Source organism: Mustela lutreola, chromosome 2 (genome assembly GCF_030435805.1).
Source record: "Mustela lutreola isolate mMusLut2 chromosome 2, mMusLut2.pri, whole genome shotgun sequence".
Taxonomy (NCBI): domain Eukaryota; kingdom Metazoa; phylum Chordata; class Mammalia; order Carnivora; family Mustelidae; genus Mustela; species Mustela lutreola.
The window spans coordinates 15,086,188-15,112,634 of NC_081291.1; the positions used below are offsets into that span (position 1 = coordinate 15,086,188).

Genomic DNA, 26,447 nt, shown 5'->3' on the forward strand with positions numbered 1-26,447 from the left:
CAGGCTGCAGCTGATGGAAACAGCTGTGGGGTGTGACAAGCCTGGGCTCCAGCGCTGCGAGTCTCTCACCAACTATGTGACCCAGGGATATTCCTATCCTCTCTGAGCCTGAGCTTCCTCTCTACACGCGAGATAAAGCAGCAACTGTAGCCAAAACTGCTTCAGGTGTGAGCCCTGGAAAGTCAGGCAGAGCAGGGTTGGAATCCCAGCTCTGCCCTTCCTCTCCGCGCTACCGCGGGAGCTACTTCGTTTCCCTGGGGCTCAGTTTCCACATCTGTAAGATGGGACAGACCCCACCATGGGGAGTCTGGGAATATTTAATGTGATTCCTGGGGCACATGAGCGAATGGTCAGGAAATCAGACGCAGTCTTCCTTTGGGTGGGGTGTGAGGTGACAGAGGTGGGAAGGGGGGCTTTAGGTAGGTGGAGCCCCCGCTCTCGCGCAGCCGGAGGCCTCCGGCAGGCAGGGACGCATGCGCAGAGCAGCCCCGCGGCCCCTTTATAAGCGCTGAAGCGGCTCTGGGGCGAGCGGAGCGCAGGGCGCAGGGGCTGGACCCCGCGCGAGCAAGGCGAGCCGGAGCGTCCTTTGTGCCGCGCGACCGCCCCGGGATGCGTCCGAGCTAGGAGTCAGGTGGGGGGGTCCGTCGTGGGGAGGGGGCCGCGTTGGGGGAGAGGTCCTCTGGATTAGAGACAGCACAAGATTGGGGAGGGGGCCTGGGATCAGAGAGAAGCCCCCAGAAAAGGGGGGTTGAGCGGGGGGGAGGGGAAATCCAGGTTGGGGAGAGAACGCAAACTGGGAGGGCGCTTGGGAATATCAAGGGGACTTGGATTTGGGGGTCAATCCCAGGCTTGCCGGGGAATGCGGAGACAATCCCAAGGTGGGGAGGGGGGCAGGACTGGGGGTGGGTCTCAGAAGTGGGGAGGGGACACTGGGAACCAAGGCTAAGGGAGGGCACCCTGACTTTAGAGAGAAGAAGGGGACACCCAGATGCTATATGGGGGCTCCAGAACTGGGCATCCTAGTGTCTGAGACGAGACACCCCAGGATTTTAAGTGGGGATTCCCAATTTGCAGATGAATGGAGGAATCCAGGCTGGACTGCAGCAGGGAGGGGGTCCCTCCAGATTAGCCTGAGTATGATGAAAGGGGGCCTTTCCTGAGTATGAACCGCCACAGGAAAGGGGCACCCTACAGGCTCCCTCTCCTTTTGGCCCAGGTCCTGTCACAACATCCTGATTCAGGGAGGAGGCTCTGGGGGGCTCCTTCCCAAGGTGGTCCCTGTTGTTCCCTCAGATCTAGAGTTGGGGTGGTGTCCCTTCTCTCAGGGAGCACACTGGGTCTTCCAGGTGAATGCTAGGTGTGAGTCAACAAAAGCCCCCAGTTAGGATCCCCAGGACCCGTGAGGGGCACCCAGTCCCAAGAGGGGGGCCGCTCCCAGCACCTCCACATCTGACCGTGTCCTCACAGACACAGACTCTTGCCTCACCCCTTTAGTTCAGGCTGCCCACAGAGATGCTTGTAGAAGTCCTGGCTTGGTTTGGGGGCATAGGCACTAGAAAGTAGGGGACTGGGACCCCAGGCCCAGCCTAGGGAGGAGCGACCCCCATTTCTGTGCGCGGGGCTTTGTTCCTCTCAGCAGCATTAATGGGAGACAGCCAGGATGAAGAGAGGGTTGGCGCTGGGCCCCAGCGGGGGATGTGGGGGAAGGGCAGAGAGGGAGGGGTGGGCAGATCGTGGGACCTCAGAACCCAGCACCTTCGCTGGCTCAGGGACATTCCCAGATGGAAGGTGCCCCCGCCCCAGGAGGTGGTGTGTGTGTGTGTGTGTGTGTGTGTGTGTGTCTCTACCCCATGCTGAGAGATGTTGTGTGCCCATGGAGGGTCTGGGGTCCTCTGTGACTCTAATGTGACTGAGATTGTGTCTTTGTCAGGAAACTTATGCCGGGGGCCACATCACCAGGTGGCAAAATGATGTGTGCCCACCAGTCACCAAGGCCACATTTATCCAGCCTGGTCTGTGCCAGGGGTTGGCATCACCATGTGTGAGTGTGTGTGAGGAACTGTGTCTGCTGGTATGGCCTCATCGAGGGGTTTATGTGGAGAGCCTGAGACTGTGGGTGTGTGTCTTTGTGCAGAAGACGTGCTGCCTGCCTTGTAAGTGCCCATATTGTCTCTCTTTGTTAATGTCACTGTGAATCCGAGTGTGCGTGTGTGTCTCCCAGGCTCTGAGTCTGGGGTGTGTGGCTGCATGTACAGAAAGGGGGTCCTCTCCTTGTGATTGGTGGTGTGGACCCTGAGCATGGGGGTGTAAGATATGGTTTGTGTGCAGAGTTGGGGAGCTAACGGGGAGACATTGGGGTTCAGGTTCCCAAGGGGCAGCCTGAGATGGTTTATTGAGCCTGGCTTCCGTTCTCCTCTGAGGAGTTCCACGGTCATGGCCATGCTCACGAATATGCCCAGACTCCAAGGCTAGAAACACACATGTGCTCATGGCCCCTGCAGAGGGGCACTTGGACCTGCACACCCAGAGACCACAGTGGGTCTCCTATGCTCCATGCAGTGCACAGAGCGGCTGCAGACCCATGCACACATCCGTACATCACAGGGCACAAGTTCATATCCTTGCCTGGACACAGCATCCTGATGTGCATCTAGGCACACACAAAAACGCCTGCTGGCAATCTCACCCACATTCAGTCCCCACTAAGACAGGAGGTGGGTATGAGGGAAGGATACACACACACACACACACACACACACACACACACACACTCCTTCCGGGCCGCCCCTCCTCCAAGGCCCCACAAGCCCCTGTTTGCATATGCATGAGGCTTGTGCATTATTCATGAGGGGACGAGCCCCAGACAGCTGTGTAAATGCTCACCTCTGGCTGCTCTGGGGAGGAGGTATTTTAAGAAAAGAGGTGTGGGTGTGTGAGGGTGCAAGTGGAGGGAACAGAGTGCATCTGGGAGGGCATGTGTGCACGTGGGAGGGTGCACCTGAAACTGTCACTGTTTGGATCACCTCTGTACATTTGCATGTGTACATGAGGCTTTGTATACAAAAAGCTGATTTTTAATTTGACATTTCTAGCATGTCACCAGTCTTAGCTTGTTCCATCCTCACCATAACCCTATGAGGTACATGCTGGGTGATCCCCATTTTACAGGTGGGGAGACTGAGGATGATGAAGCAGCCTGTTTAAAGGGTCATACAATGTATGAAAAGTAGAGGCAGGGCTTTTTTTTTTTTTTTTCCTACTTAATCTCTACACACAGTGTGGGGCTTGAACTCATGACCCCAGATCAAGAGTCACATGCTTCTCCAACTGAACTAGCCAGGCAGCCCTGGATGTAATCTGTGCTTTTAATCATACTCTGTGTGTGTGTGTGTGTGTGTTCTGTGTATTCTCTGAACTCACCCCCTCCTAAAGCCGTCTTGGGGCAGGTGCAGCCCAGAGTCCTGCCCCACCCTCTAATACCTTGCCAGGCCTAGAACAGCCATCAGGGGACGTCACACTTATTCAAGGTTCCAAGGTGGAGAAATGAGGACAGCCTGGGATGGAGAGAGATGTTGCTGAGATTTACGGGTTGGTAGTTGGGAACACCATCCTGGGGTCTGGACTCTGCTCTGCTGTGCAGCCTTAGGCAAACTGCTGTCCTCTCTGGGCTAGAGGTGCTGCCAGAGGAAGGCAAGGAGACTAAGTGGCAGTGTCCCCTCTGGGCAGGGTCCCCTCATTGCCGCCCCAGAGTTCAGCACCACGGATAGGTCCCTGGCTGGCCTCCCAGTAGGGCTTCTGGGATCTGGGAAAGGTCGTTGGGGATGGGACTAGTTGTCCTCCACAGCCCCCATTCTGGCTCTATCTACACTCCCTTTCTCGGGGCTATCCTTTTATTGGGGTAAGGGTGCAAAAGCTGGGTTTATAAAGTGTGTTTTAACTTGCCATCTGTCCCCATCTCCTGAGCCCCAGTGAGGGGAGTGGTACAGAGGGTTGGAACACATTGGGGAGGGACTACCTCCCCAGGGTTTCTAGTCTCTGGAAGGATGTGAAACCCGGGAGGGCACTGCTGTGTCCCAGTGCCTGGTTTGGGCCTTATGGTTGGCACTCAATAATTGCCCTCCCGGTTGTGGTCCTCCTGGGGCCACAGGGGAGAAGACCTGACCCATAACTAGAGTTTCTCTGTGGACCTAGGAGGCAGCTTCACTAGGTAGTATGAAGACAGAAAGAGATTGGGGTGGGCAGGGGTGAGGCCCCTTCCTCCAGCTGGGACTTGGCAGCTTCTCAAAAATCTCAGAAACCAAGAATAGAATCTTGGCGACAACCAAATCCTGGAATTGAAGCTGAGAATCGTGTCAGTCAGCAAACCAGATTAAAGGCTGGCATGGAGGCCAGCCTACTGCCAGGACTGGGGACCCCAGGCAGACTGGGACTGACTGCTGCCCTTTAGGAAACCCTAGTCTTACGGGTGAGGCCAACCTGAAAAATGAGATTTCGATCTTGGCTGTGTTAATGTCAATAATAATAATAATAACAACAGCTCAGGGGAGGCTGGTGGCGTAATTGGAAGAGCATGTGGCTTTTGATCTCACGGTCATGAGTTTGAGTCTCAGGTTGGGTGTAGAAATCACCTAAATAAATAATTTTTTTAAATAATAATAACAACAGCTCAAATTTACTCCTTCATGTGAAGCAGTTCTAGGCATTTTATTTATTTATTAGACAGAGAGAGCTAGTGAGTGCACAAGCAAGGGGAATGGCAGGGAGAGGAGAAGCAGGCTCCCCACAAAGTAGGGAACCACATGTGTGGCCTGATTCCAGGACCCTGGGATCATGACCTGAGCTGAAGGCAGTTGCTTAACTGACTGAGCCACCCAGTTCTGGACATTTGATATGTATCAACTGTATTTTTGCATCTGTTCCTTCCAACTACCTGATGTTATCCCTGTCTAACCTACAAAGAAACCAAGGCACAGAGAAGCTAATCTGCTTTCTCCAGGTCACACAGCAAAGAACAGGCAGAGAGATAACCCCAACTCTGATTCACTCCAGCACGCATGCTTCTGACTGTGAGACTTGTTTGTTGGGATTCTAAAGTCAGCTGGTCGTGGGCTTAGATCCTAGATCAACCCTTGCTTGCTGACTGTGTGACCTTCAGTGACACACTAGCTGCTCTGAGCCCCAGTTTCCAGATGTGTAGAGTGGGGGGACTTGGTCCTTCCACACTGTCTGGGAAGGTTACACTCACTCCCATTCCACTTCTCTCTCCATCTTGTTCCAGGTCCAGTATGGGGGCCACATCTGTGTGGGCCTCAGGCCTCCTGATGTTCCAGATGCTGCTGTTTGTGGCTGGGGAACAGAGTGAGTGGGCTTGTGGGGTGGGAGAGGTTGGTTTCCGGGGTACTGACAAGATGGGGAAGCTTTTTAACTCTAGAGCCTTTTCCTGCTGGCTCTCTGGCTTGGTCTGGAGAATAAAATGAGAATAGATAAAAAAGGTCTTTGAACAGTCAAAAGCGAACAAGACACCTGAGAGGTTATTTTTAGTCATTGCCAGCGGAGGCTGGAGGTTCCTGCCTCTCACTGTTTTGCTGAGATGAGCTGGAGAGAGAGGGAAAAAAAAAAAAATGATGAGAATAGTGTAGAGATTGATTAGTGATGCCTGCCAAGGGTGGGGCAATTGAAATAAGGTATGTGTAACTCTCCTTGGCATCTCCCCAGTGGTGGTTAAAAGCCCAGCCGTTAGAAATGCCTCCTGATTGGTTCTGTGGTCTTAGGCAAGTACAATGATGTGTCTGAGACTCAGTTTCCTCAACTCCCCTGAAACATAATGAGACATGACTACCTCGGCCTATGGTTATGAAAATCAAATGAACTGATTGCTATGTATAGAGTGTCCATTATCTAGAAGGTACTCCACAACATTTCCCTTCTCATGGCTGCCTTAACTTTTGGAGCAACTGTGACTCAGAGAAGGACAGTGACTTTCCCATGGCCGTACAGTGAGCAGTGACAAGAGAGTCAAACCCCTGGCAGCCAAGATCTGGTTTTGGAGTAGAGGCAGAATATGAAGGGATCTGACCCTATTACACCTCTTCTGCTCACAGATCTGTGCACATCACAGATCCGCTGACTATATTATGACGTTTTTTTTTTTTTTAAGATTTTATTTATTTATTTGACAGAGAGAGATCACAAGTAGGCAGAGAGGCAGGCAGAGAGAGAGAGAGAGAGAGAGGAAAGCAGGCTCCCTGCTGAGCAAGGAGCCCGATGTGGGACTCGATCCCAGGACCTCGAGATCATGACCTGAGCTGAAGGCAGCGGCTTAACCTACTGAGCCACCCAGGTGCCCCTATTACGACGTTTTAGGCAACCTACTCTTTCTGGCTTCAGTCTCTCCATCCATAAGGTGAGGGAAATAACGTTCTCTGATAGTCCTTGTCTTTGAGTCCTGTCCTCTTTCCATGTTGTCCACTCCAGGCACACAGGACACCACTGCTGCTGCCTCTGCCACCATTGACAAGGGGCTCCACATGCAGAAAGTGGGATCGGGGTTGGTTCGGGCCGCGCTGGCTGAGCTGGTAGCCTTGCCCTGTCTCTTCACCCTGCGGCCACGGCCAGGTACAGCCCGAGAAGCCCCTCGGATCAAGTGGACCAAGGTGCGGGCTGCATCGGGCCAGCGTCAGGACTTGCCCATCCTGGTGGCCAAGGACAACGTGGTTCGGGTGGCCAAGGGCTGGCAGGGACGCGTGTCCCTGCCTGCTTACCCACGGCGCCGGGCCAACGCGACGCTGCTACTGGGACCACTGAGGGCCAGCGACTCTGGGCTCTATCGCTGCCAGGTGGTGAGGGGCATCGAGGATGAGCAGGACCTAGTGCCCCTGGAGGTGACAGGTCAGTTGAGGGCAGGGGAGAGGACAAGCCTGGGAGGGGGGCTGAGCCTGAAGCTCATCCACAGAATGTCACCTTAGAGATCACTTCTTTTTTTTTTTTTTTTTTTTTTTTTTAAAGATTTTATTATTTATTTACTTGAGAGAGAGCATGAACGAGGAGAAGGTCAGAGAGAGAAGCAGACTCCCCATGGAGCTGGGAGCCTGATGCGGGACTCGATCCCGGGACTCCAGGATCATGACCTGAGCCGAAGGCAGTCGTCCAACCAACTGAGCCACCCAGGCGTCCCTAGAGATCACTTCTTGAACAATGATTCTCTTTTGAGTCTTCTGATAACATCCCAAAGAAAATCTTCTCCAGGACTACCCTTTCTGTCACACTTCTCTCTTAGCTAAGAGAGAGCAGCTTCTGGCTCAGTCTCTTGTGGACCATAGTATTTTATAGGCTTTTATAACTTTAAGTCCCTTCCATGGTTACTTACTTTCCCATAAGACAGAGTATATTGACTTTCTATTTGAAATAGGAATACAGATTTGCTTTTACAATAAATTTATGTTTTTAATACAATAAAATAAATTTATGTTTTAAAGAGTGAGGTTTTCCTTCTAAAGTCAATTGAAAAATATCTTAAGTAAATAACAGTCCTCAAATACCTGTTTAACCCACTTCAGTATTAAATTCCTTCTGTTGAAATATCCTGTGCTTCTTTTCCTAACTGATCAAGGTGAACAAAACAAAAAAATTTCTTGATTATTAAAGCAAAGTCCTAGAACAGGGTGTGGCACAGTTGATGCGTAAAAAGGTAATTGACAAAGGACTCAGTGAATGCGTGTTGTGTGGAAAACATCCTGTGGATGCTTGCTGGGAAGTTGATTTCCCTTAACCTTTGTTGGCCATGGGCAAGTCCCTACACCCCCAGTCTTCCCCCACCCAACAGTGTCTTACTGCATATTTTATGCGGTCAGCCAACTATTCCTTTTCCAAGGCCTTGCTGCTCAAAACTGATAAAGCTTGAAGGAAACTGGTAAATGAGGAAGGAAGAAAATTCCACCTCTAGGCTTGTTCAATCGATCCATTCAATGAAACATTTATTGAGCACCTACCATATGCTAGTCTGGTGCTGGGGATAGAATCATAACTGAGATGCAGCTGTTGCCTTCCAGGGCCTCTGATAAAAGAGAATAAAATGTTTCATTCCTTTGTTTTGCTCAGATATTTCTTTCATCCCTAAATCAAAATTTCAGTCACAGTGAGCCCATGTCACCTCCTCCAGGAAGTCTTCCATGACTCCATTTCCAGGCTGAGCAAGAAACACTTGATCTCCCATTGTCATCTTCCATAGCTTCCTCTATCAATACATATATTTATCCCCCCCCCCCGTTTTAAGATTTTGTTTATTTCTTTGACAGAGAGAGAGACAGAGTGGGAGAGGGAACACAAGCAGGGGGAGTGGGAGAGGGAGGCTTCCTGGTGAGCAGGGAGCCGGATGTGGGGCTCCATCCCAGGACACTGGAATCATGACCTGAGCTGAAGGCAGACACTTAACAACTGAGCCACCCAGGCGCTCCTTAAGATTTTATTTTTAAGAGGTGCCTGGGTGGCTCAGTGGGTTAAAGCCTCTGCCTTCGGCTCAGGTCATGATCCCAGGGTCCTGGGATCAAGCCCCGAATTGGGCTGTCTGCTCGGCAGAGAGCCTGCTTCCCCCTTTCTCTCTCTGCCTGCCTCTCTGCCTACTTGTGATCTCTCTGTGTCAAACAAATAAATAAAATCTTAAAAAAAAAAAAAAGATTTTATTTTTAAGTAATTTCCACACCCAGTGTGGGGCTTGAACTCACAACCCTGAGGTCGAGTTGCCTGCTCAACCAGCTGAGCCAGCCAGGTGCCAGGATGTACTTATATCTTAAAAGGCAGAGTTTCTTGCACTCTTTTCCATGCCTCCTGTCACTCCCAGGGTCTAAACCTGGCCATGGAGAGTGCTATCTTTGAAGCCAGACCATCCCGGATACAAATTTTGGCTGTGCCTCACACGGGCTGTATGGAACTGGACATGTCCCTCAGCCTTTCTTAGCCTCAGTTTTCTCCTCTGGAAATGGGGCTAATCATGGTGTTATTATAAGATTTCAATGAAAAAAGCTTATAAATGCTTATTACATGGTAAACCTTTGACAAACTGTAACCCTTTATGGCCATTTTTATCAGTTTCCCTATCTAAAAATGGGGGCCTATCAGTCTGGCATGGTATAGGGCAGTATGGGGGGGCAGGTCTCTTATTATCAAACCAGGGGAAGGGGCATTCTACAAGAGGGAGGTCTGTTCTTGAAGATCCCAGCATAAATCAGCCTCTGTCCTGGATGTTCTCCCACAGGTGTGGTGTTCCACTACCGGGCAGCTCAGGATCGCTATGCACTGACGTTCGCAGAGGCCCAGGAGGCCTGCCGGCTCAGCTCGGCCACCATTGCAGCCCCACGGCACCTACAGGCCGCCTTTGAAGATGGCTTTGACAACTGTGATGCCGGGTGGCTCTCTGACCGCACCGTTCGGTGAGGGGGCACACAGGGTCAGGGGACGTGAAGACCAAGACCCTGGAGAAAGATGGTCATGGGGGAGCCCCACGCTCACATATTTGACAGGGACCCCCTCCTTGTCTTGTCAGGTATCCCATCACCCAGTCCCGTCCTGGTTGCTATGGCGACCGTAGCAGCCTTCCAGGGGTGAGGAGCTATGGGAGGCGCGACCCACGGGAACTCTACGATGTGTATTGCTTTGCCCGTGAGCTGGGGGGTAAGTCTGGGGCTGGCAGGACACCCCCACCCCACTTCCTGGAGCTCTGGTTACCTCCCCAAGCCCCATGCTTCCCTAAATCCTTGCCGAGCTCTCTTAAGTCTCATCCTTCTCTAAACCTGCAGCCAGTATCTGAACTCCCCCTTTTCGGAGCTTTCCTACCCTCCCTCAGCCCCTCTCTCTGAGACCCTGTCCCTTTTCTGAGCCTCTCCTCCCTGGCCCTCTCCCTCTTCCTACTCTGTCTTCTTCCTCTCTGAGCGCCCCCTCACCAAGGCCCTCCATTTCTCTGAAACCCAGCACACTCAAGGACCTGAGTTACCCTGTTTGTAAAAAGAAGTTAAGGCCCTTCTCTTAGCACTGCATGAGAGGTCAAGACTTAGACGGGTCCGGGTGAGCACAGCTGTGGCTGTCCCCGCCCGCCTGGTTTAGCCATCACCCAAACCCGACCAGGCTGGGGTTTAGAGTGGGACCCCCTTCCCGGGCTCTGGGGAAAGATCCTCCAGGCCGGGATGACGTTGGACCGGGCCTTCCCGCAGGCGAAGTCTTCTATGTGGGCCCGGCCCGCCGCCTGACACTGGCCGGCGCGCGTGCCCAGTGCCGCCGCCAGGGCGCCGTGCTAGCCTCGGTGGGACAGCTGCACCTGGCCTGGCACGAGGGCCTGGACCAGTGCGACCCGGGCTGGCTGGCCGACGGCAGCGTGCGCTATCCGATCCAGACGCCGCGCCGGCGCTGCGGGGGCCCAGCCCCGGGTGTGCGCACTGTCTACCGTTTCGCCAACCGCACCGGCTTCCCAGCGCCCGGAGAACGCTTTGATGCCTACTGCTTCCGAGGTGCGTTTAAGGGCCCGCCCCGAGGTGACACAGCCAGGTCAAGGCCACGCCCCTGGGAGTTTTGCCTTCTGGTGGAGGTGGAGCCCAGATGGAGGAGAGACCCTTGGAAATGAGCTCTGTGATGCTCCATCGCAGGGTGAAGGCCTGACCGACCTTGACAGTGGGTCCTAGCCTGAACAGTAGGGGTGATAATTTCGCATCTCCCTCTCTCAGTCTGGGGGAATCCCAGAAACCACTCAGAAGTTTCAGACAGAGAGGCACAGAGAGAGAGATACACAGGTGTGTGCCGCAGCATGCTGGAATGGGAGTAGATTTCAGGTAGATTTCAGCCAGCCCCTGGACCTGACACAACCTTTTTGGCTTTCTCCCACAGCTCATCACCCTACACCACATCAACACGGAGACTCAGAGACCCCCTCATCTGGGGATGAGGGGGAGATTCTGTCAGCAGAAGGGCCCCCAACCCAAGAACTGGAGCCCAGCATTGGGGAAGAGGTGGTCACCCCCGACTTCCAGGATCCTGTAGTGTCCAGTGGGGAGGAAGAGCCTCTGATCCTGGCAGGGAAGCAGGAATCTCAGGAGACCCCCAGCCCTGCCTCTGCAGGCTTCACACTAGCCTCAAGGGCCCCCCTGGAGACTGAAGAAGTGTGGCTGACCACAGTGGCCCCCAGCCCTAGCGGCCCTAGCACTGCAGTGGGCACACACACGGAGGCCACTCCTACTGGCCCCATACCCAGGAGGAGGGGACGCTTTAAAGGGTTAAATGGGCGCCACTTCCAGCAGCAGGAACCCCAGCAAGGCCTAGAGATGGGGCTTGAGGACGGCACCCAGCCCCCGACCCCAGAGGCTGCTGGAAATCACGTGGAGCCTCTGCTGGCCACAGGAGCCACAGAAGCCTCAGGAAAGACCCAGAGCCAAAGCCCCTGGGCCGTGCTGACTAATGAAGTGGATGGGCCTGAAGCTGGTGAGTGGGGTTAAAGGAGGTGGGACCTGCTGGGGGGCGGTTTGAGGGGGATGTAGGAAGAGGCTCCATATCCCAGCTGGGGCCCCCGGCCTCACCAAGCCTCAGAAGCCCCCTCTTCCTTGGGCTAAGGGGACTCAACAGAAGGTACCACTGAGAGATAATTCGAATTACTCTTGTTAATATTGTTTCAGGTTTCCCTGGTGGCAGGAGCCCCCCAGACCCCTGGCTGTGGCCCCCAACTGCTGTACCACCTAGCATCCCAGGCCCCAGCAGTGTCCTTGGCCTGAAGTTAGAGGAAGCCAAGGGCCCCAGTGTGAGGCCAGCCATTCCTGACCTGCCCTGGTCCCCCTCAGAGGCCACTGCCCTGGCATCCAGCCCCTCAGAAGGCCCCAGCACTGCCTCCTGGGGGTTGTCCCCTATGGTCTCTTCCCCAGACTTCCCTGTCATGGCCATGCTTCGTGCCCCGAAACTGTGGCTACATTCACACTCTACGCCCCTCCCCACGCAGGCCGACAGGGTCAAGGGGCAGAGTGAGGTCATGGCCACTGGTCCACTCTCTCCTGCCTCAGAGACTGAGGCTGTCCCCCAGGACCCCATCCACCCCGAGGAGCATTCCCTGTCCCTCTCCTCAGTCCCGACAGGACAAAGTAGAGAGACTGCATCCCCGACAGTCGGCAGCTACCGAGCGGGACGTCCAGTAGTTTCTTCGCAGACAGCCACAGACACGCAAGCCGGAGCCAGTCCTGACCATTCCAGGACAGACTTTGGAGAAATGGGGGAGAGCCACCCTACTGGGTTCAGCAAAACTGAGCTCCCCAGATCCAGTCCACAAACTTCTGTGGACAGGAATGTGGCAGAAGATTTCTATCCTGCCAAGATAGCCACTGAGCCCACAGGACTGAGAGACATCTCAGGGTCTGAGTCTGGGGTTTTCAGCACAGCGGAAAGCCCCAGTTCCAGTTCTCAGGCCATCATGGACGAGGCACAGGGCACGTGGCCCTCACTGCACACTGATGGGCTGGACTCCCGCTCCCCATCGGTGCCCTCAGGGGGCCCCAGAGTCGTCCTGATTCCTAGGGTCACCCCAAGTTCAGAGGCTTGGGCCCCCATAAATGGAGAAGCCATGTTGGAGCCCACAGATTCCACAACCACACTGGATCCCAGTGATGCTGATGGGATTTGGGAACCTGGATCCCACGTAGTTGAGGGAGCCAAAAGCCCTACCTTGAGCCCTCAAGTGGCTGTGGATTCAAGCATGGCAATGTCCCCCTGGTCCCAGGGGGACAAGGTTGGGGTCCTGGCCATGTCCACAGTGGTCTCCTCAAGCTCCCAACCCCATCCAGAGCCAGAGGGCCAGATGGTGACCCCAGGAACACTGGGAGCCTTGGCCCCTTCACATGAGGGCAGCCCCCCAGAGGAGTCGGTTTTTCCTTCTTGGGCACCAACGGCAGCCAGCGTGGACAAGCCTGCCTCAGTTTCCTCAGGAGCACCTACAGTGCCGGGGGACTCCCCCAGCACCCTTCTGCCTGCCTCCCTGGGCCCAGAGGAATTTGAGCTGGAGGTCCTCGCAGGGAGCCCAGGTGTGGAGGGCTTCTGGGAAGAGGCAGCGAGTGGAGAAGAGCCGACCCTGCCAGGGACCCCTGCAAATGGGAGTGCAGAGGAGGGTGAGTTCAAAGCTTGTGACCTCATCTAGCCCACTGTGGTCATGGCTGAGGGGCAAGAGGCCGGGGAGCTCAGCGCTGGGAAGGGAGGGTTATTCCCGGGGACCCAGCGAGGTGACGTGGCAGGAAGGGCTTTTTGTTCAAGTAGGAATTGCAAGTGGAATTCAGTGGTGCGGATCGTGGGGGCCCTTGAGCCACAGGGAAAATGGGTACTGGGAAGAGGCAGGAGGGGTGGGCATCACCCCCACTTTATAGAGACCAAAATAAGACTTAGGGAAGTATGTCTGCTTCCTAGTGAGTAGCCAGACTTCAGTCAGAGCCCGAGTCTGTGGCAGTCTTAACCTCTCTCTATCTGGGGGAGTCCAAAGAAAGTCAAATGCTGGTTCTCCTGGGCCTCGTCGGCCCGCCACCTCAGCTAGCAAATGCTGGCTTTTTTTTTTTTTTTTCCTTTTTGGTTAATTGAGGTTTAAAAAAAAAAAAGGCAGCAGCAGCTAACTAAAAGACACTTTTTCTGAGTTGCAAAACACTCTTATTAACACAACTGGTTTTACACTTGCTCCTTTTTTTGAAGGCCAGGTGTGGCCGTGCTGCAAATAGCAGAGGCATGGTTCCATCTTCCACCACCCCCCGCCCTGCTCACCCCTGGGCGGTGTTCAGGATGGCATCTCCTTTTCTCGGATGCCCAAGAGGCAAGTGGATTCTGGCCAGGGGCACAAGCCTCCGTAAAGGCTGAAGCTTATCAGCGCTTCTTGCTTGCTTGGCTTGTTCTGGGGTCTTTTTTTTTTTTTTAACCCTTCTTTTTGGGATCAATTGATTTTTTTAAAAAAAGATTTTATTTATTTATTTGACAGAGAGAGAGTTCTCAAAGAGGCAGAGAAGCATGCGGGGGGGATGGGGAGTAGGCTCCCTGCTGAGCAGAAAGCCTGACGTGGGGCTCGATCCCAGGACCCTGGGATCATGACCTGAGCTGAAGGCAGAGGCTTAACCCACTGAGCCACCCAGGCGCCCCTTGTTCTGAGGTCTTTACTGGAATCAGCTTGCTCCATCCTTATAACGTCCGTGTGGAACAAGTCCTAGCATGATCCACTTTACAGATGGAGAGACTGAGGCACAGGGAAGTCAGTGGCTTCAGCCGAATCATGCCGCTGAGGAGAGCGTAAATGCTAAGATTTGAATGAAGGCCATTGGACAATAGTGTGTCCCAGACACTAGGTCGCATGGTGCATATTTCATTGGTATCAGAAACAAACACCCGAGGTCTTGGGGAAGGGGTGAGCTCACCCAGGGAAGGAGCAGAGAAGAGACTGGTGGCGGGGGATAGGCAGACTAAAGGAGGCTCAAAGCCAGAGGAGCTAGAGAAGGGGTTGCTCAGAGAGGCAGAAGGGGAAAATCATGGGTAGGGGTGCTCAGGAAAGGGCACCCTTGGTGGAGCCCCCAACACCATAGTTGCGTCTGTCTTGGACTCTGCTGGGTTCTTGGCTCCAGACTGAAGCCAGTGGCAGCCTGGGTAGAGGGAGGCAGCCAACGCTGGGGGAGACCCAAGCGCCTACCCACCCGCCTGCTTGTAGCAGAAATGCTAATGAAGCCAAAAATAAACGCAGCACCAGTGTGCGACTGAGTCACCGCCAGCCCGTGGGTAGGTGTCGGCAGCTCGGGGCACCTGGCGAGGCTCACGCGTCCCAGCGCCCGGCAGCCCCATGCATGTGCACACACGTGCTGGGATGGTAACAGGGACGGATCCATCCAGCCACAGGCCCCTCTGGCCATCCACGGGGGCACATGCCACCACCCCGCGGACTAGCATTGGTGTCTGTGAGTGACAGAAGGGCCAGCAGCTACTTGCATTCAGTTAACAAGCAATTAGTGAGTGCTGTGTTTCAGGCCCCATCTGGAGACCAAGTCCCTTGTCCCCTGGAAGCTGACACTCTGGGGCAGCATTCTAGAACTTTAAAATGATAGAAATGTTCCAGAGCTGTGCTGTCTAACATGGTAGCAACCAGCCACGTGGGCTTACTGAGTCCTTGCAATGTGGTTCGTGTGACTGAGAAACTGTGTTTTTACTTTTATTCCATTTTAATTTGAACTTGAATAACTATATGTGGCTGCCATGTGGAGCGTCAGTGTTCTGGGGGAAGACACAGACCAGTAATGATGACCCCAGTAAATAAGCAAATTATACGGGAGGTTAGAAAGTGATATGGGCAAAAGAGAAAAATAAAGCAAAGTGTGGGGTATCCCAGTGGGAGTTTTCTCATAGTGGAAAGGGGGAGTCAGAAAGACCTCTCCAACCACATGAAATCTGAACAAGCCGGAAGAGGGTGAGGCAAGAGCCATGGAGAGATCGAGAGGAAGAGCATTCCAAGCGGAGGGAATAAACTGGACAAAGGCAGACCCCTGCCTGACCTGTAGTAGGAACAGCAAGGCTAGTGTGGCTGGAACAGAATGAGCGAGGGGAAGAAAAGAGGAGGTGGGGCAGGGAGAGGTTGGGGAAAATCACACAGAGCCCTGTGGGCTGCAGTGAGGACTTTGGCTTTTCCTCTGAGGGTAATGGGGAGCCATGGAGGGACCTAGGCAGAGGAGGGATGTAACCTGACTCAGGTTACATAGGCTCTCTCTGGCGACTATGGGGAGAACAGCCTATGGAGGGTGACAGCAGAGATCAGACCAGGGAGGAAGTCAACTGGTTATTACCATCTCAGTTTCTTGGGAGGCCTTGGACCAGGAAAAACGGAAGCAAATTCTAGATTTTAGGGGCCAGAGAGAGGCCCTTAAACTTCCAGAACCTTGGAGGCCAGACTTGGTTCTCATACTGTTCTGCTGTGTGACTTTAAGCCAGGCCCACTCTTCTCTGGGTGATGGCTCTAATGTCTGCAGGAGAAGATGGGTGGTTGGCCTGGGATAGCATGACAATTCTTGCTCTGCCCCTATCAGGCCCAAGGGTGGAGACCACCCACCAAGACATCTGGGCCTCAGAGAGGCCAAGGGGAGACTCAGCTGCCTCCAGGGAAACCCAGCTGATGGGGGGAAATGGTGGGCGAGGGAGACAAGGACTCATATTCCTCACTGCCCCGTGAGTGCCCAGTCCATACCGAGCAATGCTGAGACTCTTCAAGATGCCTCAGGTTGATATAGACAGAGCCAGACAAGACATTATGGTCGCGACTGGGAGAGGGATGAATTGTTTTGATTTCTATCTTGTAGATGAGGCAACTGAAATTCAGAGAAGTAATTTGTCCAGGGTCCCTAGTGAGTGGCAGAGCCAAGGATTAAACTAACCTCTCTGATTCCAGAGCTCGTGGTTAGAACTACTATAATCCATCACCTCTCTGCAGTAAAACCACTGAGGTTGCATCAAAAAAGATTGAGCCACCAGAATGAGGGAGGTGATGATTCCCACTATTGCCAGTGCTGCTTATACCCCGCTTGGAACCTTATGTCCACTTCTGTGCTCCAAACTGGGAGAATTACGATAACCATTAGGGCAAGCCTTGAAGAGAGGGACAGGTCAGGGAGGCACTTAAACCCACATTCCAGGAGACTTCCAAAAAGAAGCTTCAGGAAGCCCATTCTCGTTCAGTCAGTGTGCATAAGCAGAGTGGCCCACTGATGCTCTGGGCAGTTCCTGAGGGGAGTAAGCTCCTCATCACAGGAGCATGCAAGAGGAGATTGGTAGCTGCCTACTGGAAGTTATAGAGGGGACTCCCTGGAGAGGGTTTTTTGGGATTCTTAGGTCTGGCTTCCGGGAAAGCAGGCAACTTGGTGGCCTACCTCCTCTCCACACTGCCTGTCCACTCTGCAGCTGCCTTGGATCCGTGCGAGAACAACCCTTGCCTGCATGGGGGCACCTGTAAGGCCAACGGTACCATGTACGGTTGTAGCTGTGACCAGGGCTTCGCCGGGGAGAACTGTGAGATCGGTGAGTGCCACAGACTCAGGATGGGAACCTAGACTTACTTGAATCCGAGGCCTGGGGTCTACTCCAGCGGACATCCCCAGGAAGACTCAGGAATAAAAAAAAGGCTGACTTCAGAAGCTCCCTTCCCCTCCCCATCTCCTGGGATCCAATAAATCAGCCCCAGTTTGCTGAACCAGCACCAAACAGCTGAGCTCTTGTCCTGGGGACCAAGGCTCAGGTGTGCTTCCTCCCATTTACTCCGGCAGAGATGAGAGGGGAAGATAAACGATAAGGCTCGGACTCCTCCCAGATCCGAGGGGGCCCTTCTGAGCCCGAAAGCTCAACACAGGAAATAAGAAAAATTACGAAATTTTAACAACAAATATAAATGCTATCAGTCTTGACCTCTGCGCACTACCTCATTGACTTCACAACCACACTAATTACAGAATTATAACAATAAACATAAGCGGTGTGATTTCTTGAACTCTTTTACCAACCCTCCACTTACAATCACCCTTGAGAAGGTGCTCTTTTCATCACCACTTTGCAAAAATTAAAGAGTTCCAGGGAGGGGAAGTGACTTGCCCAAGGAATACAAATCCCAGGCGCTGTCTACACAGGAGTTGTTAGGAGAGCTCAAATGATAGCTAGGTCCACCTACAAACAGCATGCTGCCTCGGCGCGTGTCCTTGCAAATGCTCTGGATCTCGGTTTCCCTAAGTTCCGCATTCTGGAAAGACCCTCCATCTTTGACATTCTGTGAGTCTGGTTGCCAGAGCATTACTTTCACTGTTCCGAAGTCCAGTGGAACATTCCACACACCCAGGCCCTCAGCTGGCCCAGTGGCATCTGCTCTCATTAATGCTAATTCATGTTAATTGCGTGGGGTTTCTCCCCTTGACCTCCAGAGTCCTTGGGCCAGCTGTGCAGACCACACCGTTGGTTCTCTCTGGCCCAGGACGGATGGTAGGATCATGACCTCATCTTCTGCCTGGTTCCTTATGGGGCCTGGGAGCCAAGGGGAGGCGGACCTCTGACTCTGTCCCACCCCTCCAGATATTGATGACTGCGTCTCCAGCCCCTGTGAGAACGGAGGCACCTGCATTGACGAGGTGAACACATTCGTCTGCCTTTGCCTCCCCAGCTATGGGGGCAGCCTCTGCGAGAAAGGTGAGTCTCTCCCAAGACTCCTGGAAATAGTACCAAGGAGTGGGTTTGGTGGTTGGGCCACGCATGCCCCTCCCGTGCTTTAGGTCTCCATCTCTGCTTCTGTGGCCATGAGTTGAACAGATGACCAGTTGTCATTTGGGGCTGAAACTCACATAACATAGAATTAACCTTAGAGTGTACAATTCAGTGGCATTCGGTACATTCACAATGTTGTGCAACGACCACCTCTAGCCATTTCCAAGACGTTTTTGTCACCCTGAAAGGGAATCCTGTATCCATGAGCAGTCACTCCCCATCCTCCTCTCTCAGCCCCTGGGAGGCACCGATCTCCTTTCTGTCTCTATGGATTTGCCTGTTCTAGACGTCTCATATAAATGGAATCCCGCACTGTGTGTCATTTTGTGTCTGCCTTCTTTCGCTCAGCATGTTTTCAAAACATATCTACATTGTCGTGTGACTCAGGGCTCCATTCCTTTTTATGGCAGAGTAATATTCCATTATAGGGATCGACCACATTCTCCTTATCTGTTCATCACTTAGTAGCTATTTGGGTTGTTCCCCCCCTTGTGGTTAATGTGAAGAGTGCCACTGTGAGCATTCATGTGTAAGTTTTTGTTTAAACACCAGTTTCCTTTCCTCTCATCTCATTCTTTTTGGTTACACCTGGCTGGAATGGCTGGGTCACAGGGCAATGCTGTATTCAATGTTTGGAGGAACTGCTAGGCTGTTTCCCGCAGTGGCTGCCCCCATTTTACATTCCCACAGACAAAGTACGAGAGTGCCAGTTTCTCCACATCCTCGCCAACACTTGGTGTTGCCCTTTTTACTTATTTATTTATTTATTTTTAATTTTAGCCCTCCTAGTGGGTGTGAGGTGGTGTCCCATGATGATTCTGATTTGCATTTCCTAATGGCTAATGATGTTGAGCATCTTTTTATGTGTTTATTGGCCATTTGTGTAGCTCTTTGGGAAAAATATCTATCTGAGCCTTTTGGCAGGAGAGAAATTTTAGGAAGTCCTGAGATCCATTTCCCAAGTTCCCCGGGGCCACACAGAGTGTGCGGGCCAATCAGAGAAGGAGACGTCAGGGTTGGGATGAGAGGGGTGGGTGTAAAGATCTCCAGTTGAATCTCTTCCTGCAACAGAGAAGTGAATATGGGAGGGGAGAGATGACCAGGGTTGGGGGGAGGGCAGAGCCTCTGGGGGATGGGGACAGGAAGAGGGGTGATCTGGCCCCACAGTAACCTTGGGTTTTGTCCTCTCTCTGGTGCACTGGCTGTGCTCATGGCCAGGAGGGCGGGGCTTGGCCCAAGGCCAGTTTCCCTCACACTCCCATCCCACCTCCCAGACACGGAGGGCTGTGACCACGGCTGGCACAAGTTCCAAGGCCACTGCTACCGCTACTTCGCCCATCGACGGGCGTGGGAGGACGCCGAGAGGGACTGCCGCCGCCGGGCTGGCCATCTGACCAGCATCCACTCACCTGAGGAACACAGCTTCATTAACAGTAGGGACGCTGGGGTGGGCAGGGTGGCCCCTGCTGTCCCTCTGCCTGGGCATCCCCTAGGATCCTGAAGACCCTACCTTTCTGAAGCTATGTGCATTCATGCCGGCCCTGACCCCTTGAATTCACATGTCCATTTATCCACTCGCCATTCCATTTATTCACTTCATTCCTTCATTCACCAAAAATTGACTGAGTATGTGCTGGCACCGTTCCAGGCGCTGGGACACAACGGTGAGTGAGACACAGATTGTCCTGTCTTCAGGGACTGACGTTCTTGCGGGGGCTATTGGCAAACAAGTAAATATCTAATTAAATAAGTCTATACTATAATTTAGCGAGTCCTGAGTGCACAAATGACAAAACAGAGCCAGGGGAAAGAGGGCAATGAAGAGGCATCTGTGATGTGGGGGATGAAATGAGGACGGAGCTCTGCAGAAATCTAGAAAAAGAGCGTTGCATCAATTACATCTGGCATTTATTGATTTATTCATTATCCCCATGCCATTGGCTCATCCATCCAATGATTCGCATTTCCCCCATCCCCTCCCCTGTTAATTCCTTCATCTGTTCATTCCCTGGTTCCCTCCTTGTGATTGTTTACGCCTCCATCGTAATCAAACACAGTCAGTGACTAATGCCCTCACTCGCTCACCTGCCCGCCCTGTCCGACCCCACTGCGGGTTCTCCCATCCCTTACTCTCCTTTTCTGCAAAGATCTGACGCGTCTCTGTTTATTCCTTCTTCTGGCTGTTTGTTGAAGCCACAGATCATGGCAAGACTGGAGCTTAATCCCGGCTTTTTTCATGCTTCCCTCCCCTTCCCCCTCTCATCTGTGCGGGAAGCGAGGGAGCAGGAGTGAGCCCACACAGAGGCTGGGGGAAGGGCTGGGCTCCTCCCTCCCCACACCTTCCACCACTCCTCCAGCCCACATCCCAGGCTGGGGGAGGGGTGGGCACCCAGCCCTCAGGATGCCCCACCTCGCAGGCTTTGGGCGTGAAAACACGTGGATCGGCCTGAATGACAGGATCGTGGAGAGGGATTTCCAGTGGACGGACAACACGGGGCTGGTGAGTGGCAGAAGCCAGGCTTGGGTCTTCCTAGGACAGTGGGATGGGTAGGAGCTACGTGGGCTCTGTGCTCTGGCCTGACTTTACCCTCTTGTGCAGATCCACCAGAGGTCCTTATAGCTCTGAGATTCTCAACTTGGTTGGCAAAGGAGCTTCAGCAAAGCCCCAGATAGCCCTTGACTTCTCAGCCCTGTAAACATCTGGTCTACCCAGTGGCTAAAGTTAGAAACCTAGGGCCGGGGGCCTAAGGCCTCCTCTTGCTCACGACCCTGTCCTCGAGCCATGGACACTAAGATATGCCGAATGCCCTACAGCCTCCCTTATCACTCACTGGGACCCCTCCAGCAGCCCCTCAACCCCATCCCCAACACACCCGCTACCCACACTCCTGCCTCTCTACCTGGCACCCAGGAGAACTTTTTGAACAATTGTGGCGAACTTCACATAACATAAAATTAATCATTTTAAAGCTTCCTTTTTTACATTTTTTTATTTAAGTCCTCACACCCAGTAGGGGGGCTGGAACTCATGACCCGGAGAGCGAGCGTCGCGTCGCATGCTCTTCCGACAGAGCCAGCCAGCTGCCCCCCAAATCGATCATTTTAAAATGTATAAATCAGTGGTATTTAGTACCTTCACAGTGTTATGCAACTGTGACCTCGGTCTGGTTCAAGAATGTTTTCATCACCCCAAATGGAAAACCTATATACACGGGGACCTTCTAAAAGTCACACATCAGATCACGATTCTCTCAGACTCTCTATTGTTCTCAAGATAAAAGGCCACCTCTTCCTGCTGTGGAAAACAGTCTGGCGGTCCCTTAAAAAGTTAGTCACATGGGACTACCACATGACCCAGAAACTTCACTCCTAGGGAGACACCCCAAAGAAGTGAAAGCAGGTACTCAAACAGACGTTTGGACCCTCATGTGCACGACAATACTATTTATAATAGCCAAAAGATGGAAACAACCAAATGTCCATCAGCAGAACAAAATGCCGTCCATCCATATGATGAACACTGTTTGGATACTAAGCGAAGACATGGTACAATGAGGATGAAACTTGAAAATATTATGCTTAATGATGGGGCACCTGGGTGGCTCAGTGGGTTAAAGCCTCTGCCTTCAGCTCAGGTCATGATCCCAGGGTCCTGCTCAGTATTATGCTTAATGAAACAAGCCAGGCATAAAAAGGTCACATAATGTATGACGTATGATTCTATTTACATGAAATATCTAAAACAGGCAAATTCATAGAGACAGAACATAGATCAGTGGTTGCCTGGGGCTTAGGACAGGGCCGAATGAGGAGTGATTGCCAATAGGACAGAGTTTCTGTCTGAAGGGATGACAAAATCCTGGGGACGGATAATGATGAGAGTTGTACAACGTTGTGAATTGTATTAATACCAATGAAATGGACACTTATAAATGGTTAAAATGGTAAATATTATGTGATACGTAGTATGCTCAGTTTAAGAGAATCCATCTCCTCTACTGCAAAAACTGGCCCTTGGTCTCCTACTGACCCCAACTCCATCTAACAGCTCCTGCCCACTGGCCTCCGTTCTGTTCCTCAAACAGGATAAGCTCTGTCCTGCCTCTGGGCCTTTGCACTAGCTCTTCTCTCTGCTCGGAATTCTGTTCCCTGCCATTTCTGTCCTTGAGTCTTCGGCTATCCCCTTGCCTCCTCAGGGAATCCCTCTGGGACCTTTGTTCAGCTATTCATGTAACAGTGACCCATGTGGAAAACAGACTGTCAGGGAGAAAGGAAGGAGGTAGGAGGGCTGAGGAAGAGGGCACTGCCGCCTCTTGGCCAAAGGAGGGGTGACTCCGAGTGCAGCAGAGCCCACTGTCAGGAGTGGTGCCCGTTGTGTAAATCGAAACACTGAGTCCTTAAAGTTTGAACGGTCTGGCCAGGGGAGTCCTGCGCTAGGCAGTGACAGAGCCTGAGTCCCTCTCTTCCCTATTCCCGCAGCAATATGAGAACTGGCGGGAGAACCAGCCTGACAATTTCTTCGCGGGCGGGGAGGACTGTGTGGTGATGGTTGCACATGAGAGCGGGCGCTGGAACGACGTTCCCTGCAACTACAACCTCCCATACGTCTGTAAGAAGGGAACAGGTAGGCTGCTACTCGCCCCACCACTTCCCTCCTGCCTCTCACACTCACTGGTTCTTTGTTTTATTTCCGTTTTTGTAAGTATAAGTCAGCCCTGCCCACTTTTCACTACAACACTGTGTGAGAGTGACCATTTTTTCCCACTTTGGCCAACTCCGTGTGTTCTCCATCTTTTTGTTCTGTGTTCATCTGAGAGGGGAAAAAATAGTATCTACTTGTTATGGTCGTTTGCATGTCTTTAAGCATGAGAATAACCAGCTGTTCCTATGTCAATAAGCTATTTGTATGTGTTTATTTTTCTAGGAAAATAGTTCATCTCCTTTGCATAACTTTCTGTAAACATGTTGGTCTTGTTGATTTGTAAGAGCTCTTTACATATTAAGAGAACACTTGGAAGCAGTCTCATGTCTACCTACCTCTGATACTTTTGTTTATTCTTACCTGTGTTTCTTTGCCAGTTTTCGTGTCCTTTCTTCTTTTCATTTGCACAGGTTTATTCTTGTTTCCCACCTCCTTCTCTGCCATCATGCGTAAGAACTGAGGAGGTTGGGATGTGTCCAGGAGGTTTCTGTCCCTAAGGAGCTCTTGGTTTGAATAGAGGAGACCCACAGTCACATCCAGCTGGAGAAGTCACAGCTGGGCAAAGGGCAGGATTTTGCTGAGGGGTGTATTATACCCCAAAAGAGAGGAAACCAGTTCAGCCCCAGTTGTGGCCACTTCCCTAACTGGTGGTTCCTCTGTCTCCAGTGCTTTGTGGTCCCCCTCCGACAGTGCAGAATGCCTCACCCATTGGTGCTCGCAAGGCCAAGTATAATGTCCATGCCACTGTACGGTACCAGTGTGATGAAGGATTTACCCAGCACCATGTGGCCATAATTCGATGCCGGAGCAATGGCAAGTGGGACCAGCCCCAAATCGTCTGTACCAAACGTAAGTGGCTGTCCCCAGACACCCCAACACAGGTTTCCAGCTATTTGTAGTCTCCAATCACAACATCTTATTGCTACACATGTTGATCTGCCTGATAATACAGCCCTGCAGATAAGTGGGAACTTACCAGCCCACCTGGTGTTTCCTTCATTTCTCCTCTGCCTGGAAAGGCTCCCTGCATCAGGCCACCTGTCTCTCACCACCTCTTGCCACTTCCTTGTTCTCCCTCATTTCCTTGCAGCCAGACGGTCCCATCGGATGCGGCGACACCATCACCACCACCAGCACCATCACCAGCATCACCACCACAAATCACGCAAAGAGTGCAGAAAACACAAGAAACACCCAGTGGAGGACTGGGAGAAGGAAGAAGGGAATTTCTGCTGAGAAACCAGGCAAAAGGAAGCACAACCCCCTTCCCACACCTTCTCTGGAGCCTTCACCTGGGGAGACAGAGCCCAGAGAAAAACAAGAGGGTCTGGAAGCCCCTGTGCCCCAAACCACATCCCACCCCCATAACCCTTTGTAAAAAACTACTCTCTCCTCTTTCTTATATACACAAGGTCCACTTGGCAGGCAAAGCCAGGTATCTGAAAGGTCACTTCTAGTCAGGCTGAACTCTGGGAGCATCTCCCAGTGGAGGGAAGCACAATCAGCAAAGATCATTCTTTGCACCGGTTAAGTCCTTTGTTGGTGAGGCTGACTACCAGTTGTTGAACTAAGGCTTTGATGAGGGTGCAAAGGTATATATTTGGATTCACACTAAGGAATTGTTTATCACATCAGACATGCAGGCTTAGTAAACCATCAGATGTCCTAAATGTGGGCTGGAGCTTTTAATTAAGGTCATTGGCTTTGGAAGTTGAAAGTTGAACTTGACAGCTGCTCTTCCTCCACCCTGGACTTCAGCCCAAGTTCCGTCTTTGGTCTTGGGAGATAAATGGAGTGTGGAACTCCAACGTACTGAATTTTAGGAATGTTTTAGAACAACCTCCTCTGTGCCCTCAGAGTTAGGGGTCAGGATAGTCAGAGCAACATATGGGCAATGGAGGGAAGGTGTATTGCTTACCCTCCCAGGTCGAGTCCAATGCTGAGATTTGGTGGTTCTGTATGTGTGGTGAGTCTCTCTCACACACACAGAAGAGAGGATGTTTAGGGCTTGATGAGCCCAGATTTCTTCCCCCTCCATCTCTCAGGGAGACAAAGAACCTCCTTCCTGGACCAAGGAGGTGCCAAGTTTTCTAGCTCAGTGCCCATACCCATCCCTCAAGAGACATCAGTAGTGCCCCTGCCCTGTGTCCCACTCCTATTCCTACCCCATCCTTGTCTCCATTCATTGCCTGGCGGACTAGAAATGCTTAAAACTTGAAGTAGTGACATCTACCTGCAGTCATGTTGTAGAGAAATGCACAGTGTTAAAACCGAAACACACACATACACGCACACACGTGCACACACACACATATTTTTCTCTCATCGTCTAAAAAAATCTTTTAAGTGGGAAAGAACTGACTGAATCTGTTCCCCCAAATCTGCAACCTGTAAAAGAACTTTCCAGGCCAAAGGCCAGGATTCAGCTCCCTGATCTCTGGCAGAAAAACCCACACCTTATCCTCCATGTTTTGTCCGCTCTCAACTCCTCTACTCTGGGCAAAATCTGTGGATTTGTGTTAAAAACCACAGTGAAGAATGGTCCTCTGCAGGAAAGAAAAATAAGCAAACATATGGTCCAAGGGTTCCATAGAGAAAGAAACGTGTTCATTGAGCCTCTATTCCTCCTGGGAAATAATACTGTGGAGTCTATACTGAGCTAAAGAGACACACTCTCTCGTTGAATCTTCTCAACAGCCCGGTGATTTTGGAACCATTATTTTCCCATTTTATACATGACAAAACTGAGGCTCAGGTAAGAAAAATGCACTGGTTTGAAGTCACAGCCAAGATGGGAGCAAGGATTTGGTCCATCCACTGTGACTCCAAACACTGCCCTTTACTTTGGGGGAAAGGGTTGAAATGTAATTGCACTCTCTCACATACATGGCAGACTTAGGATAAGACTGAGAAGTGCAAACTAGACCCTTGTCCTTGACCATGGTTGTCAGTCTTCCCTGCTATAGACATTATCCACTGTTCCACCTTATTGTCATAGAGAAAGCCCAGGGATGTACATTGGCCTTCTTGCTTTGATAACTTTTTTGGTTTAAAAATATAATAATACAACTTCAGTAATTCATGTCATAAAATAATTTTCCTTTTGGGGGTGGTGCTGGGATGCAACTTTTTTTTGGGGGGGGTGTCTTGGTTTATGCTCCCTGCCCTTGACCCCTTTAGTCCCTTGCTCTGCCTCCATCCCAGCTCCGTGGTGGGAGGGGGCTCTGGTCTTTTCTAAAGTGGGTGGTTTGTCTTTTAGTCTTTCCCTTTGGGATGTACGTGTGTGTTTGCGTGTGCCGCGTGTGTGGCATGCGTGTGAGTGTGTGTGCGTGTGAACAGCTTCAGGTTCTGCTGGTTTTGCTGTGAGCTGCAGTGTTCTGTGGGTCTGTGGTATCTGACACTGTGGACATTAATGTACTTCTTGGACATTTTAATAAAATTTTTTAACGGTTCAACCTGCCTGTCACCTCCTGGGACCTTT

The 26,447-nt window shown here is 52.0% G+C and overlaps 1 protein-coding gene across 2 annotated transcripts; it reads left to right on the forward strand.

Annotated features, from left to right (window-relative positions):
- Window positions 1-493: 493 nt before the first annotated feature.
- On the forward strand, window positions 494-26,416 carry NCAN (neurocan). Of its 2 annotated transcripts, none has more exons than XM_059160619.1 (15): window positions 494-631; window positions 5,279-5,358; window positions 6,475-6,888; window positions 9,251-9,425; window positions 9,539-9,666; window positions 10,203-10,496; window positions 10,870-11,460; window positions 11,652-13,124; window positions 16,921-17,037; window positions 18,076-18,189; window positions 19,539-19,697; window positions 20,682-20,764; window positions 22,744-22,888; window positions 23,633-23,815; window positions 24,057-26,416. In XM_059160619.1, exons 2-15 carry the CDS (start codon window positions 5,286-5,288, stop codon window positions 24,200-24,202), a joined length of 4,095 nt encoding a protein of 1,364 aa, XP_059016602.1. In that variant the 5' UTR covers window positions 494-631; window positions 5,279-5,285; the 3' UTR covers window positions 24,203-26,416. The 2 variants fall into 2 exon arrangements, with proteins under 2 accessions (XP_059016602.1, XP_059016603.1); XM_059160620.1 differs by having other exon boundaries at window positions 494-626.
- The last annotated feature ends 31 nt before the right edge of the window (window positions 26,417-26,447 follow it).

Excerpts from the sequence above, each read along its gene's own strand:
- NCAN (XM_059160619.1), top strand. The coding sequence starts at position 5,286 with ATGGGGGCCACATCTGTGTGGGCCTCAGGCCTCCTGATGTTCCAGATG. Across the intron at positions 13,125-16,920 it reads AAATGGGAGTGCAGAGGAGG|CTGCCTTGGATCCGTGCGAG; the intron begins GTGAGTTCAAAG and ends TCCACTCTGCAG. Across the intron at positions 18,190-19,538 it reads GGGCAGCCTCTGCGAGAAAG|ACACGGAGGGCTGTGACCAC; the intron begins GTGAGTCTCTCC and ends CCCACCTCCCAG.